Source organism: Lissotriton helveticus, chromosome 6 (assembly GCF_964261635.1).
Source record: "Lissotriton helveticus chromosome 6, aLisHel1.1, whole genome shotgun sequence".
Classification (NCBI taxonomy): Eukaryota; Metazoa; Chordata; class Amphibia; order Caudata; family Salamandridae; genus Lissotriton; species Lissotriton helveticus.
Window position 1 is genome coordinate 767483776 of NC_136067.1, and position 20981 is coordinate 767504756.

The 20981-nt window shown below is 44.0% G+C and overlaps 1 protein-coding gene across 5 annotated transcripts in view; it reads left to right on the top strand.

Moving 5' to 3' along the window:
- The window catches only part of MAP3K7 (mitogen-activated protein kinase kinase kinase 7), a 323646-nt gene that overhangs the window by 279758 nt on the left and 22907 nt on the right, over positions 1-20981 (top strand). For all 5 annotated transcript variants that reach the window (XM_078648255.1, XM_078648256.1, XM_078648254.1 and 2 more), the window contains 2 exons: positions 10162-10223; positions 17925-18040. In XM_078648255.1, the coding sequence (XP_078504381.1) occupies positions 10162-10223; positions 17925-18040 (178 nt within the window). The remainder of the gene's footprint in view (positions 1-10161; positions 10224-17924; positions 18041-20981) is intronic.

Sequence of the window (20981 nt, forward strand, 5' to 3'; positions counted from 1 at the left end):
GGAGGACCACCTCCCCTAGTTGTGCCAGGAAGTGCAGGCTTTTTTGGCTAAATGCGCCATCGAGAGCGTGCCGGCATCATAAGTAGGTAGTGCTTGCTATTCCCGATATGTTCTGGTGCCAAAGAAGGACTAAAGCCTCCACCCTATCATACATCTATGCCTCCCTCAATGCCGCCTTGACAATAGATAAATTCAAGATGCTAACACGTATTCAAGTTCTGCCTGTACTGGACCCTAGAAACTTGAGAGTACTGTTGGCCCTGCTGGATGCTTATTTTCATATTCCTATCCTCCGGCACTTGGGCATAACCTGCATTTCACTGTGGGTCAGGAGCATTTCTAGTTCACTGTGCTCCCCTTTGGCCTTGCCAATCCCCTTCTAGTGTTTATGAAGGTGGTGATGGTGGTTGCTGCACATCTGCAGATGTCTGTGGTACGAGTCTTCCCCTACATCTACTGGCTGTAGAAGACAGGTTCACCATTGACAGTCATTACCCTCCTCCAGATACTGTGGACCTTATGCATTCACTGGGATTCACTGTCAAAGTGCCGAAGTCACACTTGACTTCTTCTCAGATGCTTTCTTTTATCTAGATCATTCTGGACACAGGTCAATTCTGCATCTACCTTCCGGAGTGGAGCGTCAAGGACAATCGGGCTACGATCCCTATGTTTGAACCTCAGTCCTGGATTCCTGTGAGACTGACTCTGAGACGGCTGGGTTTCTTGGCCTCCAGCATTTAGTTGGTGAAGTACACCCAATGGCATATGTTGGCTCTGCAATAGGCTCCCTTTGGGCACAGCACCGGGGGAATCTCTCTGACCTGGTTAAGATTTTGTTGGCGATTACGAAAGATCTGCAGTGGTGGTTAAAGGGCCACGATTGGGTCAGTGGCAGACCCCTTCCCCACCCAGAGCTGACAGTGGCGATGCGTTGCTTCTTGGATTGATCGGGCAGTCATCAGGGAAAGGTGGAGTTCAGGGGCCTCTGTCTCCAGCCGAGACTCAGCTTCATATCAGGCTTTAAGAGCTTAGCATTTAAAGCTTTCCTACCTTCCATCAAAGGGAAGCTGGTCCAGGTGTTCACAGACAACACTACCGTCATGTGGTACTGCAACAAGCAGGGCGTAGTGGGGTCACTGACTCTGTGCATGCCCGGAGCATAAGGACACTTTCCTGGTCGTGCAGTATCTGCAGGATTTCTAAAGGGTACATCGGACATACGCAGCCGTCGATGCCTTGAGGACCACGCGTGGAATCTGCATCCGGCGATGACTCAAGGTAGCTTTCAGAACTGGGAAGAACCTTGGCTAGATCTCTTTGCCACCACCCTGAACGTGTAATGTCAACACTTCTGCATGCTGGAGTTTCCAAAGTGGCTGTCGCTTTGAGACACAATCCGGCTAGATTTTAATACAGTACTCCTCGCAGATACCTCTCCTTTCCAGAGTTCTTAAAAACAACATAACTGCCAGATCAAGTCATCCTGGTGTTTTCGGATAAGGCTAGGAAAGTATGGTATCCAGAACACCTGAGCATGATCATCTGACTGCCGATCAGTCTGCCCTTTCAGAAGAATCTACTGTTGCAGCAACAGGGAAAGATCCTGCACCCAAACCTGCACACTCTCCACTTTTATGTGTGAGGACACTGACCACGCCCCCTTTTAAACAGGCCACGCCCCCGCCGAACTTTCAAATCGCGCTGAAAGCGAGTGCGCAGCAGAGACACACTGAACTCCTGAGGCGGAAAGCCGGGAGATAGCGTAACTAGAACTTTTTAAAAATTGTGTATTTTGAATTGTTTTTAACCTACTCGCTCTCCCTTCTGGGCACTGGTTTGGGAAGACTTTTGGAAAACTTTGGCAGTCTCGCGCAGCTGATTGGAAGAGCTGCAGCGGGAACATACTATTTGCGCTGTCGCCATTGGCCAGCGGCCACTGACCACGCCCCCTTTTAAACAGGCCACGCCCCCCGCCGAACCTCAAATCGCGCTGAAAGCGAGCGCGCAGCAGAGACACACTAAACTCCTGAGGCGGAAAGCCGGGAGATAGCGTAACTAGAACTTTTTAAAAATTGTGTATTTTGAATTGTTTTTAACCTACTCGCTCTCCCATCTGGGCACTGGTTTGGGAAGACTTTTGGAAAACTTTGGCAGTCTCGCGCAGCTGATTGGAAGATCTGCAGCGGGAACATACTATTTGCGCTGTCGCCATTGGCCAGCGGACACTGACCACGCCCCCTTTTCAACAGGCCACGCCCCCTCCTATAAATCATGTGCTTTCCCCATCCGCAGACGGGCGCAGCGGCCAGCCATGCTGCTCGGGAGGTGCCTGTGGGGGCCGGATTGCCTGGTCATCCGCAGACCTGTGTGCGCTAAACATCGACCAAGGCTGCAGAGCTCACTTGATGATGTTGGAAGCGAAACCTTCGCCCAAGACATGCGAGCGCTGCGGGTTTACCCTAGGGGCCTACGGTAAGGTGGCTGGTGAGACACCTGCAAAAATAATAGCGCCAAGGTCCGTTTGCTTCAAAGCAGCCCTTTTAAATTGCAGATCGCTGCCAAGGCACGCGGCCGATATTTGGTCGTTACTTGAGGATCATGAGTGGGACGCTCTGTTTTTAACAGAAACCTGGCTCAGGGAAGATAATATGACGGCTATTGCACTTGCTATACCTACGGGCTATAAAATGTGTTTTGCTAATCGAGGTGAGGACAAGAAAGGAGGAGGTGTAGCAGTGATAATTAAGGCAGCTTTTACGCTTACCTCATCTACCCCTATACAGATATCAGGAGCTGAAGGCCTACATTTTGGTATCCAGATGGGCACACAGGTCACACTAGCGGGGTTATTAGTATATCGCCCCCCGGGAGGTTCTATCTCCGGCTTGGAATCACTGCTGGATATGATTATCCAGAGCTCACTCTTACACTCCCATTTTCTTCTACTAGGGGATTTTAATGTTCATGTGGATACGGATAATTGTACCCTAGCTGAAACTTTACTGTCCACTTTGCTGACTGCAAATTTGACGTTATGCAATGAGGGCCCTACACATAGCGCTGGTCACACGTTAGACCTCATTATTAATAATGGGGATATTGTAAAGGTTGAGCCGGCCATGCCGCTGACTTGGTCTGATCATTTCCTTATTCCCTTTACGGTGGAAATAGTCACGTCTAGACCGGCTATGAGTAAATGTACTTTTATTAAAAGGCATTGGAACAAGCTAGTCCCGGCGGCAATGGGGCCGGCCCTGGGCCTGAAAAAACCTGTTTTAACTGCTGACAGTAACACTGATGCGCAATTATTCAATGATTGGATTAAGAACATTGTGGACTCAGTTGCACCCGCCAAACTTGCAACCTCACAAAGGGAGTCTCCATCGGCCCCCTGGTTCTCGAGTGATCTCAGAGCCGAAAAGAAGGCATGTAAAAAATTAGAGAGGCTATGGAGAGTAAGGTATGGAGAGGCAGAAAGGGACCTATATAAGGAGGCACTAAAAAATCTGCAGAAGTCAGTGAGAAGGGCCAAGAAAGCCTTCTTTGCAACCTCTATTCGAGAAGCTGAGCACTCTAGTAAGGAAGTTTTTAAAGTGGTACAGTCCTTCTTTAAACCTAGCTGCATAGAAAGGGAGGTTTCCCCATCCTTATCATTGTGCAACAGTATCTCAGAGTTTTTTGAGGGTAAGATTCAAAAAGTGTACGACTCCTTTGGCCCGGAGGTTAGGACGGAGAAATCAGATACAGTAAAAAAAACAGTGCCAGGGGTAGCACTCGAGCAGTTCCTGCAGATAGATTTGGACTCCGTCACCAAGGAGCTCCAAAAATGTAAATCGGGCTCTCCCGATGATCACTGCCCGCCTAAACTTTGGAAATCTATAACTGAATTTGTGGCTCCCACCCTTCAGTCCATCTGGAATGGGTCCATTACTTCAGGAGTATTCCCGGACGCTTAAGCATGCCACTCTTCTTCCACTAAAGAAAAAAGCAAATGGGGATCCGCTGGACCTGGGTAACCTGCGCCCGATCTCTCTTTTGGCGGCCCCAGGAAAAATGCTCGAGAAGCTAATCCAGCGCCAGCTTAACAAATTTATTGAGGACAATGACGTCCTACATGAGACTCAATCAGGCTTTAGACCGGGCTTCAGCACGGAAACTGCACTCATTGAAGTGGCAGAATCTGTGAGGTGGTCGATGGATGCAGGGGAATCAGCTATGCTGGTTCTCCTGGACCTGTCGGCCGCCTTCGATACGGTGGATCATGATACGCTCATACAACGCCTGGCAGAGATAGGGCTAAAAGACCAAGCACTGGGATGGGTTCAGTCATACCTATCACTGAGAACACAGAAGGTGGCACTGGGTCGTATGGTATCTAAACCCACCAAGATACAATGTGGCGTTCCTCAGGGGTTGGCCCTGAGCCCGCTTCTATTTAATGTTTACTTGGCACCTCTGTTCACACTCATCTCAAACTGGGGGGTCAAGGCAATATCTTATGCGGATGACACCCAGCTGGTGTTTCCATACTCGGAGGTGTCGGAAGAAGCTTTGGCAACTTTTAAGGGGTGCCTCCGAGATGTGGCCAGCTGGATGAACGCTAATAAACTTAAATTGAAGGCTGAGAAGACAGAGGTCATTTTCTTTGGCAAGGGATCGCCCCCCCCTGCAGAGTTCTGGTGGCCGGTGGAAATGGGGATGCCCCCGTCGCCGAGCCAGAGCGCAAAAAACTTGGGAGTCCGCTGGGACAGCAGTCTCTCTTTTGTTTCTCATATTCGGCAGGTAGCAGGATGCTGTCTATCCAAGCTGAGGAACCTGCGCAAGATCCTGAGACTTTTACCAGAAGAGTGTCGTAAGACTGTAGTCCATGCCACAGTTACATCGAGGCTGGACTACGCCAACGGACTCTATCTGGGTCTTCCACGATATTTAATCCAGCGCCTACAGTTGGTGCAGAATGCGGCTGCGAGACTGTTGAGGCGTATTCCCTTCAAGCACCCTGTCTCTCCGCATCTTCGGGCACTGCACTGGCTTCCAGTGGCCAGTAGGATCAAGTTTAAAACCTTGACGCTGGCCTTCAGGTCCCTGTATGGCATCTGTCCTAATTATCTGAGAGCCAGGCTACCCAGGTATCACCTGTCGAGGACCCTCCGCTCCAATGGGCGGGTGCAGCTTGTGGTCCCTCGAGCACGAAGAGTGCGGCTGGGTGGAAGAACCTTCTCGGCCAATGTGGCGGGGCTATGGAACTCTCTCCCTCCTGCATTACAACAGGCCCCTTTTGAAACTTGTTTTAAACGACTGCTAAAAACCTGGCTATTTACTACACTATGCTAAGATCTGCCACCTCACATATGGCTAGTATGTTCTCATAGCGCCGGGACACCTCCATGTGAGGTAGCTGTTCGCGCTCTACAAGACTCATTATTATTATTATTATTATTATTATTATTAGATTGAGTGGTGACAGTTGAGAGTATTCAGCCTCTCTCCCGAGATCTGTGACATGATCTTGGCAGCCAGGCATCCATCAACAAAAACTGTATACGCCTGCTATTGGGACTAGTTTGTGTCTTGGAGTGCTAAGAAACCCATTATCCACCAATAGGATCATAATTTGGTTTGAACCTTTTTGATGTGTTTTCCCTTGAAACCCATACCTAGCTGTTACCTCTGAGCTTTGACAATCAAGACATTCTTTTTGGTGGCTATCACTTCGACCAGGCCAGTCAGCAAGCTGCAGGCTTTTTCTTTTCCACCTCCGTACACCAGCTTTTTCCTAGACAAACTAGTTCTCCAAACCATTGTCTCTTTTCTGCCAAAGGTTGTGATACCCTTCCACAACGGCCAACAGATCACACTGTTTACTTTTTTTCTCCACCTCACCCCTCTAAATATGAAGAGACTTTACCACCTGGACCCTAAAACGGCACTGTCATTCTATATCAACTTTACTAAAGAACATTGGGTGGGCGATCAACTCTTTGTACGCTTCGCTAGAACAAAGAAGGGAAAAGCAGTGCAGAAATGGACCATCTCCAGATTGATTGTACTCTGCTTTCAGATCTGCTACATATTTGCTTAGAAGCACCCCCCTGAGGTTCAAAGCTGTGTCTACTGCTTTAGCTCATGGATTTACTGTCCTGGACATCTGTCAGACTTCTACATGGGCATCCTTGCGCACATTTACCAAACACTACTGCTTTAACATTGAGGTCCGTAGTGATGGGCCCTTCACCCTTTCAGCCCTCCAGGACTTTTAGGTCTAAGCCAGTTTGCGGTATTGCATTGGTCTCTTAAGGTACGGAATCTACAGCTAGAAGTCTCTATCAGATAAGCAATTTACTTATCTTCGGTAACACCTTATCTGATATAGACTCTATCTAGACACAGATTCCTCACCAACCCTACCATCCTCCCCGTTCTGCTAACTGTTTTTTCTACCTAAAAAGGTCTTTGTAGGCCCTTACTATTTGCACACTGTTCGATCAGCCTTCTGTTAAGGGTGTCAGGATTTAAGCCTGAAGTACCGCAGGCCATAACAAATCTTCTGTTTGATAAAGAACATCTTTTAGGACCTCAAGTAGACAAAGCCCTTGAAAAAATGGAGGACACTGAGGTAGCAATATCAGTGGGAGCTCTGTAAATTAACGCACACTGATGTTTCTTTTCGTAGGCCCAGTTCTGAGCAAGGTGCAGAAATAGCTACCACAGATACCTCTGGGTCACAATACAAAAATCTAGGACAAACCTCTACATCTAGAACCCTCTACAGGTGGAAACAATTTTAAAGGAAAAGGCAGAGGAAAGAACACCTGTTCCTCAAATGCCAATAACAAGCAATGCCTTCCTTACCATTCCTCCAGAACATCTAACACCTGTTGTGGGCCGTCTTCAACAGTTTCTCAACAATTGGAAATCAACCACCACAGACCAATAGGTCTTTGACATTATCCAACATGGTTATTGTCTGGCGCTCATAACAACTCCTCTAAATATCCCACCTCGCAAACACAAACTATCTACACAACATCAAATCCTTCTGAAACAAGAGATAATAGCTCTGTTACAAAAGGGAGCAATAGAACCAGTTACACAACAATTTCAGATAAGAGGAGTATGCTCACTATACTTCCCTATCCCCCAAAAATATGGATCCCTGCGGCCCATTCTAGATCTTAGACCATTAAATCATATTGTATCAAAATACTTCCATATGGTCACTCTCCAAGAGATCATTCCGTTATTACAGAAAGGGGACTAAAAGACGCCTATTTCCATATTCACCCTGCACACAGGAAATACCTCAGAATTGTATTTCAGAGAAACCTTATTAGTTCAAAGTTCTTCCCTTTGGGAATACCGCTGCACCAAGAGTATTCACAAAATGTCTAGCAGTAGTAGCACATCCGCACAGACAAAATATTCAGGTCTTACCATCTCTAGACGACTGGCTACTGAAAGCAAGCAACTTCAATCTTTGCAAAATAAACACACAACAACCTAAATTTGCTAGATCAACTAGGGTTCATCATCAACCTACGAAAGTCTCATATACAACCAGATATTGCTCAGTTGTACTTGGGGGCCATGCTCAACACACACTTATTAGCATACCCACACACAGAGTACACAACAAAGTAACATTAATTAAACAGTTTCAAACAGGAAGTCACATTCCTGCAAAAACATTTCTCAGACATCTAGGCATAATGGCGTCCTGTGTTTACGTAGTCCCACATGCCAGACTAAATAGAAGACCTCTACTGCAATGTCTCTTTCAACAATGGACTCAATCACTGGCTCAGCTTCACAATTTAGTGTTGGTAGACAGCCGCACATCACTCTCTGCAATGGTGGAATCCACAAAATCTATCCAAGCGGCGGCCGTTTCAGGACTCAGTTCTCCAAATGAATCTAACAACAGATTCATCCCTAACAGGTTGGAAAGCGCATCTCAACAGCCTCCCTATTCAGGAAGTATGGAATTCAAAACACCAGAACCTTCATATAAATCACCAAGCACTGCAAGCTATTCATCAAGCAATCAAAGAATTCCTACCTCACCTACCACACAAAGCTGTCCTAATTCAAACAGATAACATGCCAAGTATGTATTTACATAAACGAGGGGGGGGAACACTTCCTCCAATTATCTCATCTGGCACAAACAATATGGAGGTTAGCAATACACCACAACATTCACTTGCTAGCCGAACATGTCCCAGGGAGAAGCAATCAAATTGCGGACTTTCTGAGCAGAACACAACAACAAGTCTATGAATGGGAAATTCACCCCAACGTTCTTCAACCATACTTTCACAAGTGGGGGTTTCCACAAGTAGACCTATTTGCAACAAAAGAAAACGCGAAATGCCCACACTTCGCAAGCAGATATCCACACCATCATATGGACGGGTATCTTTGAATCTTTATCAAGTCATGTATAAGGATTAATATTTAGAAGCATACTTATAATCGATTCACTAGAAGGGTGCGGAGCTACTTTTTGTGTATTAAATGCAGACATTAACCCTTGATGAGCCTCTTCTTTCAAATACATTGTGACAGAGTAGTACTTAGAACTAACCCAAAATTCCTATCAAAGGTGGTTTCTAATTTTCATATCCATCAATCCATTGATTTACCTGTTTTTATCGGAAGCCAGACACAGTTTCATAAAGGGCATTACACACTTTAGATGTCAAAAGGGCACTAATGTACAACATTGACAGAACAAGATCATTCAGCAATACAAAACAATTGTTCGTTGCCTTTGGATCTTCTCATATGGGAAATGCAATATCTAAATCAGGTAGATCAAGATGGATAGTCAAATACATCCAAACTTGCTATATAAAAGCTAAACAACTTCTACCAGTTCCCCCAAAGACTCACTCATCTAGATAAATTGGTGCTTCCATTGCTTTCTTATGGAACATTCCTATTGCTGGTATTTGTAAAGCAGCAACATGGTCTACCCCCACACTTTCACAAAACATTATTGTCTGGATGTTAAGACTCTTTTTCAAACAACTGCTACCTTCAAAAGTGAATCACTGCCTAGGGAGACGAACTGCTTTACAGTCTATGCAAAGCATGTGTATATACAGCACACATGCCTCGAACGGCTTATATTAGTTACTCTTTAAGTATCTGTTTTTGGCATGTAGAGCTGTAGATTTACGTGTGCCAACCCTCCTCACCAATAATTCTTGTGTAGGTTGCAGTTCATACACTTTAGTTCATATTTATGCATGGACAGCTATTGCTTACATATACTGCATTCTTACATTCTCACCTACCCACGGCAAAACAATATGAAGATGGCGTTGATGACCATGCGCAGTATTACTAAGAGGAGGAGTCACACAGTCTTGCGACTCGAAGAAAACTTCTTGGAACAAAAAAAACATGTAATCATCCCAGCCCAACACTAGATGGCGGACGTATGCAAAGCATGTGAATCTACAACACTACATGCTAAGAACAGATGCTTGCAGAGTAAATAACATAATCCATATGGCATATTTTAGGGTGCTGGTTAGCAATCGTGTAAAGCGGCATTTTTTATATTTGTTTGCTCTAGTCCAAGTGCAGAAGAGTTGCCCTTTAGTGTTTTTATGTTTCTCTCTGTGGTTGCATTCAGTTTTTATTGTTGAATGTGATCCCAGAATAATAAGTCAGTTTGTATGGTTTAACCGGTAAGTCTAAAATATGAATGCTGCATGAGAAACCCAGACCAGATGTTTATTGCCAAATGGGTAGGTGAGAATGTGTTGAGAGGCTTATTTGGGGTTCTTGGTAATCTACAGCAGTTGAAGCATTTTTATTGTTTAGGTTGTGTATCCAAAGATTGAAATTCTCCATGCGGGGAAATTTCACAAAACTACTTGGTAGTAAAAGCTGATTAATAATCTCACATCTACACTGTAATACAAAAATTGGAGACTGGTTTAAATGCAGTTTGGTCATTTTTACATTAAAAACAACAGCTATGTAAATGTTGATTACTGTGTGAATGTGCCTGGTAACATATCACAACATATACAATGCATTAGCCAAGATCATTAAAAACAAAATCTTTTATTGTATAATGTCTTTGATAGCTGTTGCACTTTTAAGTAAATGACTGCCTCACTTTGAACCTTTTAACTTCAGATACCAATGGATCCGATAACTCCATCCCAATGGCATATCTTACTCTTGATCACCAGTTGCAGGTAATACTTGACTACACTGTTCTCTTGCTTTAATTTCTGAGTGCTATAAAATGTAAGTTTTATAAATAGGGCTCCTGGTTTTATGGTATTTGTTTTTGGACACTTCTGTATGTATTTATCCCAGTGGCGGCCTGCAAGTACAACTTAGAGGGGGAGTGTGGGCCCACACACACTCTCACTCACACCCATGCATTCACATGCCGACTGGTGCACACACACACACACCGATTCACAACACTTACTTACTCATGCACGTACATTCATGTACACAGGCACGCACCAGTTAATAAGAACACAACTCTTACTTGCTGCTGTTCTAAGTGAGAGAAGCCTCGGAGGTGCCAGGAGGGTTGGGACTGCTGTCTCCCTTCATTGGCTGACCAGATCAGCCAATGAAGGGAAGCAGCATCCTCTGCTTCATCACAGAGTTGGATGAGAGAGAGACTGCTGACCCCACCCACTCTATGAGGTGTCTGTGATAGACACTTAGCACTGGACATTTCAGGGCCTACAAATGAAACGCTCAGGCAAGAGGCTATCATTGATTCTCCCCTTCATCATAAGGGGAAGGGCGTCAAGGGCATTTGGGGAGCTGAGGAGGTCACACCCAGAGGCTATGTGACATCCTCAGCCCAGCAATGTTCACCTCAGGCAGCCAGGAGTCTGAACATTTAGGTCATGTCTAGCTCCTGGCTGCCTAAACTGAAAATAGTGTGTCTGACAGGCTGACCTTTGCTCAGCCTGACAGACCATCTTTATGCTTAGCTGCACCCAAGTTCTAATTTAATGAGACCAGAAGCATTTGGGAGTCTTGCTGAATAGCATCTGTAAAGTCTGTAAGATAATACATTTCCAAAGGAAGCCTATTCCATTGCTTTGGGTTGTGATCAGAAAACCTATTGTCCCCATGACCTCTACCTTCGGTGTTAGGTAACTAACAATCCCAGATTTGCTGAATGCAGAAGACACATTGCATTATGTGTAACCAATTATTCAAATTGATAATCTGGAGCCAAACCATTCACACACTTAAAAGTTGAACAACGAGCTAATTTTACATGAAGATACCCGCTCATCACATCCTGAGGTTTAAATGTCTATAGATCACGAAAGAATGATGGGCTGATGAAACACATTCATGGAATTCCATCTCTACAGCAATGAAACTTTTTGATTTCAATACCTGATACACTGTCTTACCCACTGACTGAAGGCACAAACATATTAACAGCTTTAAAAAACAGTACATCATTTGATGCTTCTTGCACTTTTCCAATAAAAATATCCAGATACCTAAACACACTTACGCTTGGAAAGAGATGTATGCGTTTCAGTCCAGACAATCCGGCAATGGTGCACACTAGTTATAATCATCCAGAAAGAAGCCGCCAACTTTGCATCAAAATAAACCCTTTTTTGTATCCTATGCATCTAGGACTACCCAGGAAGAACGGTGTGTAACTCAATAATTAAAACTTTTCATGTAAGCATTTTATAGTTTTGATGCTAGCAAAACTATGTAGAATTCATCCGCAAGTTCAGTTACGTTGAACATTCTGGTTCTCCTTGTTGGTACCTTAAATATCTTAAAACCGTAATGAACATCCCTGTTTGTGTAGGGGATGTCTGGACATTTTTAAAAGAGGTCGGTCTCTCTTTTCTCAATCTTAAGAACTAATGCTTATCTAGCGAGTAACAGTTAAAACGAAGAGTGCAGTCATAATTTTGCTGCTTTTAAAACCCCTATTTTAAACAGGGAAGTGGAAATTAAAGAGGAAATGCATGTTTGAGGCTAAACAAAGATTATAACTCAGTTAATGGCAACCAAGTGGCACCACTGATCCTCAGCGCAGTGCTGCAAGAGTTGACCTCTGTTCTTTGTCGTCACGCAGGGATCTTTGTCTCTGGGTGTATGCCTTTTCAGTTATTACAGCTTTAGAAGTAGTTTTTCCTGGGGCATTTTTATTTCGCTTTGTATGTATTTAGTTTTTTACAAGAAACTTTCACTTTTCAGATGATTACATTCACGGCAGAGTCCATAGAGAAGTACCTTTATAAAAAGCAAGGTATTTAACAAAGTAACCATAAGTTGCTCCCAAATTGGACCCTTCATGGATCCACAATATTATGTGCTACATTGTGTTGAAGGCTCTCCAAGCCATCTAGGTAGAAATGCATTGAAAAAAAGACAATACTGCAGAACGTCTCTAGCTTTTAGCTCATGATAGTGGTGATGTCATGTAGATCCATGGACCAATATAATTACTTTAGGTGGAATTCTGGCTTTCATAATGGCCTGTTGGTTTTGAATGCGTTTTTGTGGAAAGGAGGTATTTTCCCATTTATTCTCCACAGTATTTTCTGATCTTACACTTCTCCCATCCCCATGTCACATTTTTGAGTAACAAGCACATTCTCCTTTGCTGATAAAGTGTTATGGAAATATAATCACTCAGCCAATGTTTGTTGTGTACTTAACAGTCATGCTGTCTAAAGTTCTTTAGAAGAAAATGAGAAGGCAAAGCTTGAAGTTGCTGGAGGATGTTACAGCTATCCTTTGATGAATTCATCGCACTAGCCCAGGAAAGGCGCAAACAGTGAAACGACCCTGCAAAGAGTCACACACTTGAAAACTGCCGAAAGATCCTCAATATGTAGACTGAATTGCCTCTTTCACAGTTGTCAACTTTGAGACATTTGCAGCCAATAGAGATGGTGCTGAAATTACCCAATTTAACTACAGGGCTCTGCCTCTGTAAGTTTCAGCAGGAATAGATGACCCTCAATTCCAGTAAGGTCATGCCAGAGGAATAGTAAGTTACCTCGTGGGCATCTAACATATTTTATTGTCAATATCTCTTCTTAGATGTTATGGCTGTTATACTCTGCCCGCAAAATGCAGTAAGGGCACACATGGGTGCTTGCACATCAGATTCCTCTAAATTACCAATCTTATTTTTCATACTTGAGGACTACTTCTGCACTGAAAATTCCTTTGACTATTCTTGGGAAGGGGACATCTATAATATTTGAGACCCTGCAAACTCAAGATCCTTCTCAACCAGGAGTTCCTGGTTTTATTGAAGACTGATGGTGAACCATTTCTGGCTTCTGCTAAATATAGTGTTACAACAAACAAATGATGGACGGAATGCTGACAATGCAAACATTCTCCACTAGTCAAAAGATCTGGGTTAAATCCATCGTGCTTTTGCCCACTACGCCACCCCAATTTGGAACCAACCATATGCAAATCTGTCTTGATCCTGTGCCCCATGGGAACAGTCCAGACCATACTGCCAGACCAGGTCCTCCCTGGACTGGAAACAAGCATCCTGGGACCGGTTTCAGGGTATGTCATCCTTCTTCAGCCAGGCTAGCTTGAATCCAGTGGCACAGTGAGCAAGGGGCCCACGTCTGGGCATACCCATCCCGCTTAGGGCGAAAAGTGTTACAGCAAACAAATGATGGACGGAATGCTGACAATGCGAACAAAACAGTTCGGGCTGGACTGTTCCCATTGGGCGCAGGGTCAAGACTAATTTGCATATGGCTGGGTCCACACTGGTGAGCAAAAACAAACGATGGATTTAGGCCCAGATATCTGTACTGAGGTGAATGTATGACATTGTTCTGCATTCTATCCATCAGTTGTTCTTTTTGCTTTTGTCACCCCGAGTGGGACGGGTATGCCCAGACGTGGGTCCCGTGCTCTCCATGCCACTGGAGTCAAGCTATCCTGGCTGCTGAGGGCTGAAAGCCCGAAATCGGTCCTAGGATGCTTATTTCCAGTCCAGGGAGTACCTGGCCTGGCAGTTCGGGCTGGACTGTTCCCATTGGGCGCAGAGTCAAGACTGATTTGCATATGGCTGGGTCCAAACTAGAATGGCATGGGGAGCAAAAAAATGATGGATTTAGGCCCAGATCTCTGTACTAAGGTGAATGTATGACATTGTTCTGCATTCTGTCCATCAATTGTTCTTTCTGCTAAATATAGCCAGTGATCGAAAGGATGGAATTATGCGACTCTGAAATCAGTTCTCCTTTTCTTGCTGAAAAATGTTCCTCTCTATTTGTCTGTCATAAGTAAAATGAACTTTCCCCTACCTATTTCTTGATACCTCTAGACACAGACTAGTCTTGTATGAAAGAAAATATGTGGCACTTCTTCATGAGTTCATCTAATTTAGCAGTGTTACTGGGAAGCTATAACAAGCCCTTCCAGGAATCCGTCACAGATGTAGCCACATATCTACCCAATGTGTGGTGAGAGATACTTTGTGCAGATTGAGAGGGGAGATTAAGTGGTGCCAATCCAAATGATATCTATTACTTAGAACGGTACAGCTGAGGAATGATCATAGTATAGTAAAGGTTGTGTCTCAAAGACCGCAAAACCCAATGCTACCAAGAACAGCATGCTTTACATTCCTGGCTTGGGCACCTCTCTTAAATTTCCACACTGACAAGGAGGTCATCAGGAAATAATTTAAGGATTAATGCAGAAATCAGTGAGTCTGCATCAAAATTAGGAGGAATTTCTGAAGGGACAATTTACTAGTCCTTGGGCCAGTGGCCAGTTAGCAGATCCCTATTAGCAGCATCTCCAATAGTAACAAGGCCAATAGCCTTTTTTCCACAAGAGAAGTTACTAGAGAGAATGAAGAGGAAGATGCCTACCATTTTCGGCAGCTAGTAAATCTCACGCCAGTCAAAAGGAAGATTTCGCACCCTTCTCCATTCATGGCCACTGAGGCGAGTGGCAAGAGAGCAACCACTTTCTCAGAGCCATTATTTAACAAAATCACTTGCTCAAAAGAATTCTCTCTGTAGAGACCTCCCCGGCTGTGCTAAACACACAGTGTTAAGATTTGTATCCTGATATCTGCATCTTAACTATCAGGTAAATAATGTTCATAGCAAGTGTAGCTGTAGGTGCACATTCTCTGCATACCTCTGCCGTCTAGTGTTGGGCTCGAATGTTTGCAGGTTATTTTTCTTTGAAAACATTTTACGCATCTCAGGATGCACTGTGAGTCCTCCCTTAGTGCATATGGGCACCAGCTCCATGATTTTTTTTCTGCCATCGGGTTCATACATGTACCAACAGCGCTTCAAGATTTGTGTCTCATGTTGTTTTCAGGCCCACGTGGTTGAAAGTAGACAACAAGTACCTAGAAGAACCAGCCTGCAATTGGCAACTTCTGTCCTCAATCACACTTTTTGTCAGACACTTTCAGAAGACCATCAACCAGCAACCTAGTCCCTGCATGCATGCTGTGGCCCCTGCACCCTTCTAAGGGCACATGCACAACCTCTTCAAGCTTCGGCATCTTAGAATACAGATAGTTTAAAGGGTGAGGGAACAGACGCTCTTACCAAACTGCCACCTGTGATATGCCCTGGGGTCAGACTGTCATGCCATGTAACTTGTCCCTTTCTTCAGACCACCGCTGCAAGCTAAAAGAACTTAAGGTACTGACAGGAGAGGCAATGGGCACACTGCAAAGTATACCACATGACATCTTTTGCAAGCAGGGCCCCTTTGACGCCGAAGGAGAGGACTCCGACCCTTCCAGCATCTCTCCTTGCCAAGCCATTCCCAGTTTCCTCTCATCCAGCTTCACCCACGAAAGGATTGTTGTGATGACTCCCAAGAACATTGGCCCTCCAAGAAGCACTATGCTGAGGCAAAGCACTCCTTCCACTGGAATTGGACATTTTGCCCTGTGTACAAAAAAACTGCCTGTGAGTAATTGGATTGAGCCCTTCTCAAGCAACAGTCACAGTCCTTGTCCGGGAGACCCACAAAAGTCACTATATTAACCTGTGCGGCACCCTCTCGTAGCTTGACACAAAAGCAGTCAGGCTTAACTCATAGGCAATGTGTAAAGTATTTATGCAGCACTTACAGTAATAAAGTGAAAAAAGAACTTAAGAAAAATCCAGCATCAATTTCCAAAAATAGGACAATTTCTGATATATTATTTGACACCAAAATGACAGATATCCAATCTGTAGAACTGGAGTTGTGAATATTAAAATTTAAGGTGAAAAATATCACTAAAAGATCAAAGTGTCAACCATGGACATCTAGTCGCGTGAGAAAAGGGCAAACTTGAACGTTTTTGCTGACTGTGATGGAGAGCTGTTAGGATACACAAAGTGAATTGAGCCTGGTTTCCATTCACCTACAAATTTAGGAGAAATGTTCAAGAAAAATGTCTGCGAAGGTATAGTTCAATGGGGCAAGGCAGCCTGGAGTGTCCTAGGAGGAGTTTTCGTTATCACAGAGACCCTGAACAAAGTCACAAAGATTTCTATCTTTGGACTTTTTGGCAGTTGAAAGTCTCCAGCGGGATACAGCTGCATGTTGTAGTCAGCAAGGGCTCTACTAGGCTGGATAACCCTCTCAGCGAGGAGCTGCTGAACAGGATTTTCTGCTGTGGAGAAGAACTTAGGAGCTATAACAAAGTCAGGTTAACTGGCTATGCACCTTGGGTGGTTCAGCGCTCAGGTAGGTCCCAGTCTGCTCTCGGTGTCACAGCAATCTTTGGCTGAAAAGTCCCAAGTTTTGGATTTGGACAATCTGAGCACCCTTAGCACCACTTCCAAGGGTCCTGACCGGGAGGGGTACCATTTGCAGGGGCAGACCTCACACAAGCTGGGTCTAGGTGCGGGTTCAAGATGGTTGGAGTCTTTTCTGTCCATGAGGCTCCGATCAGAAAGGCAGCCAACTAGCCCTTGGAGTCGCTCTGGAAGTCCTGGGTTGAAACAGAAAATCAGATTGAGTAATATAGATAACTTTGGGATGTAAGGGTCTCTTACTAGGAATGAGAAATGCACAGATGTATCCATTATAGAAACCATTAACACATTTAGGCAACTTTATGGTATCCCTGTAAACATTGTACTTGTGCGGTGTCATGGTCTTCTTTCCTGGGAACGCTGATTGCATGGTTCAGTGCCTGGCTTCCCTTTGGAACATGGTTTATGGGTGTCTTTAGGGCACACAGGCCCACAGACTTGGCCTTAGTCAGGGCAGTTGGCAACAGATTCTGTTTCCTCATCTAGAGTAGTGGAGAACGTAATGCATGGTAAGTTGGTCTTTTGTATGTAGGTGTTGAAAATCTTTTCTTTAAGCAAATAAATGAAAATGTGGAATGTAAATACTCTCTACATCAGTAAGATACCTTTTCTCTTCAGATGAAGCCCATTTAATCTAAAATGTGTAAATCTTATTTTAGATTTCTCAGTATACAATTAATAGTAATCACAATTAGTTTTAGGGTGGATTGCTGGTACGAAATTTCCACAGAAGGACTGCTGTTACCTAAGATGAACTTGTAAATCTTGCCACTGGTCTATGTAGTCAGGGTCATAGACTTTCATATGATGTGAGCTATAAACATCTTTGGAGCCGTCCATCTTGGCACTATGACATGCTATAATCCCAATTAAGGGGAGCTTTGATAATGTTCCCTTGGACAGCGGAAATGTGACAGTACTAAATGTTGATTTTTAGGGCTGAGTCAGATGTTGGCATAGGAGCACAAAGATTTTACCGGGCTTGGCTTGACACTTATTTTTAACGGGTTACTATTTTCTCAAAGCGCGCTACATGTATTTCAGGCGCATTCTAGCAGGTTTTAAATTAAGATATCAGTTGATTAGTTTTTAACATGCCCTGTTTATTTTCAGCCTCTAGCACCATGTCCAAACTCCAAAGAATCTATGGCAGTTTTTGAACAACATTGTAAAATGGCTCAGGAATATATGAAAGTTCAGACGGAAATTGCATTATTGTTACAGAGAAAGTAAGTGAAAACACTTGTACACATTGCTTTTATAGTTACTTCCCTAATTTTCATTAAGTTTATTTTATTAAACATTTTGATGCATTGTATATTCATACTGCTACACTTTTAAGGATGTATACAGCGTTGAGTGGTTGATTTATTTGTGGTGTCATATTACATTGTCAGATGATGTTTTACTTCATTTGACTTAACAGTTTGTATGGTACCTTAGCAGGTCTCTTACCTTTTATGATGGGTTTAAAAAAAAAAAAAGGGATGTACCTTTGCCTCTTTTCCCTCCTAGTCCTCGATATATCTGCGAGCTTGAGTTTGCTGTGCCAGCCTTTCCCTTCTACCAAGTCTCTCCGCATGCCCTATTTTCCTTGTTTAGGTCTGGCCTTTCAGACTGTTTACCTGCCGATGAATTCTAGAATTTTTATTAAAAAAATTAATATCCACCATTCGGTTAGCGGTCTTCATTCATAGATTTCTTAAATTGTCAGTCATGTTGTGCATCCGCCCACTAAAGCATACAGTAAGGGGAAATAATGCAGTACACTTAAGCTGTTACCTCTGTGTGAGTGTATTACATCCTAATAAATAGTAAAGTTCGCTGCTAGGGCTAAGCGGACAATGTGTACTCATAATTTTAATATTTTATTTTACATTTGTATCTATTCATTTTACTTTTGTGAGGTTTGACCAGCTGTAGTGACACTGCTCCTGGGCCTCTGCTGCCATAGATGCATTGCACCATACCCCATGCAGGAACTTTTACCGGTTGGGTGTTACAATGAGCTGTTCCATTATTTGTTACCAGTAAAGTATTTATAAAAACATTTGAAGTTGGCTGCCAGGGCTTTCGCTAGCACATTCGGCAATGGTAAAATGGTGTTTTGAGTATGTTTAAAAAAACATTGAAAGATGGCTGCCTATGTGAGCTTGCATGCATGAATGAGACTACATTTCTGTGACTTAACCCTTTTCCTGCACTTATGAAGTAAAAATGTTATAAATACTTGGATGGCCTAGCAGTAAAAGGATAACATATGCTTTACTGCCCTTCATTAGTGGCATGAGCTTTCACATTCCAATTCATGTCAGAGTTTTTATGTGTTTTCAGTGCCATAGTTTTTGTGAATTTTCAGTGCTAGGACTCCTTTGCAATATGTGATGGTGTAAAAGGGTATTCCTGCCCCTTAACATCATTTCCAGCCTCATCTCCATTAGTGCCCTTACCCATCCCATTAAGGTAACTCCTTTTCTCATCAGTGCCAGGGTGCACCCTACCAACAATTAATATATCTTCCTATTAATTCCACTATGCGCCTTACTTCCAACCAGTTCATGAAAATAAATATTTTCAAAGATCTCAGCCCCCACTTTCGCCAGGATTGTATCCCTCTTCCCTTTAGTGTGGAGGTGCCTACTATTTTCATATTGGTGATGGGACCTACCTTAGAAGCAGGGTTAGATTACAAATATCTGCACGAAGTCTGTTTTATGCAGGAGTGTTGAATACGACCCCGTAAACTATGAGTGGGTTCACCACACAGAGATTCTAATGTGTAAGCCAAATTTAAACTAATGGTGAAAAAGGACTATCAAATAAATAACCTAATAAAGATACAAAAAGTACAAGGGGCATCCAAAGAATCCACTTTAACATGAATAGACATAATCACATTGAATACACAGTGATGAGCCTACATTGGCCCCCTGCGGAAAAGAGAGTAAACTCCACTTCAATCATAAAATATAGCTACAGTCACAAGCAACGTTATAGTTAGGTGAAAATGTCAGTTAAAACATACTGTTTTAAACAAACAAAACCACTGAAATTCACCAGTTATTGTTCTCAAGTACCTATAACTCGTGCCCTAAAGTAACTATAGCTCATGCAGTGCACCATATTTTCTTGAATGATCTCATTTCAGACGTCGCAGTCATGTTGTCATGAGTAATGTTATATGTGAGGTAATTCACAATGCGTGGCATGAGTGTGAGTTACAGTTCCTTTAAGGCACCTTTGGGCTTGATACCGCCGATTCTCTAGGCAGGACGATTTCCACGTCAGTAGCCCTTCGCCGCAACGCCTGGATGAGAAATCGACTAGACTTTTCTGGGGATGTCCAGAATACTCTCATGGACATGCCCTTCGATGGCGTCACCTTTTTGGCGACATAGCGGACAACGCTCTAGAGCGTTTCAAGGACTCGCGGGCATCAGGGCATATCCCTAGTGGTTCAAAACCTGGCAGGTTCCCTGAACGCCTCTTTCAACAGTGAGGAGAGCCTTGGTTAGATCTATTCGCCACCGAAGATAACGCGCAATGTCAGCACTTCTGCGCTTTGGACTTTCAAAGCCGGCACTCACTAGGTGACGTTTTTGTTGCGAGTGGAGTTGTGGTCTTCTATACGTATTTCCGCCTATATCACTTCCGCCCAGAGTGCTGAAGATCGAGTCCGACCAGGCCCAAATCATTCTGGTGGCTCCAGATTGGGCACGAAGTGTCTGGTATCAGGAGCTGCTCTTCATGGCCATCGATCCTCCGATCCGACTGCCTCTTCGGGACGATCTTCTGTTGCAGCAGCAGGGGACGGTCCTCCACCCGAACTTCTCCAGCCTCCACCTCCTGGCATGGAGATTGAGCGGCGGCAGTGGACGTCATTTGACTTGCTTCCTGAAGTTTGTGATGTAATCCTGGCAGCCAGGCGTCCCTCCACTAAGACTGTATACGCCTGCCAGTGGAACAAATTTGTGGCATGGTGCACAGCAAAGGCTGTGGATCCCCTTTCTGCCCCTCTTTCTGAGGTTCTCTTGTTCCTTCTCTCTTTGGCCCAGCAGGGCTCTGCTCTGGGTACTATCAAGGGCTATCTTTCGGATATTTCTGCCTTCGGCTTCCTGATCAGCCTTCTCTCTTCAAGTTACCGGTTGTAAATCTTTTTTAAAAAGGCAT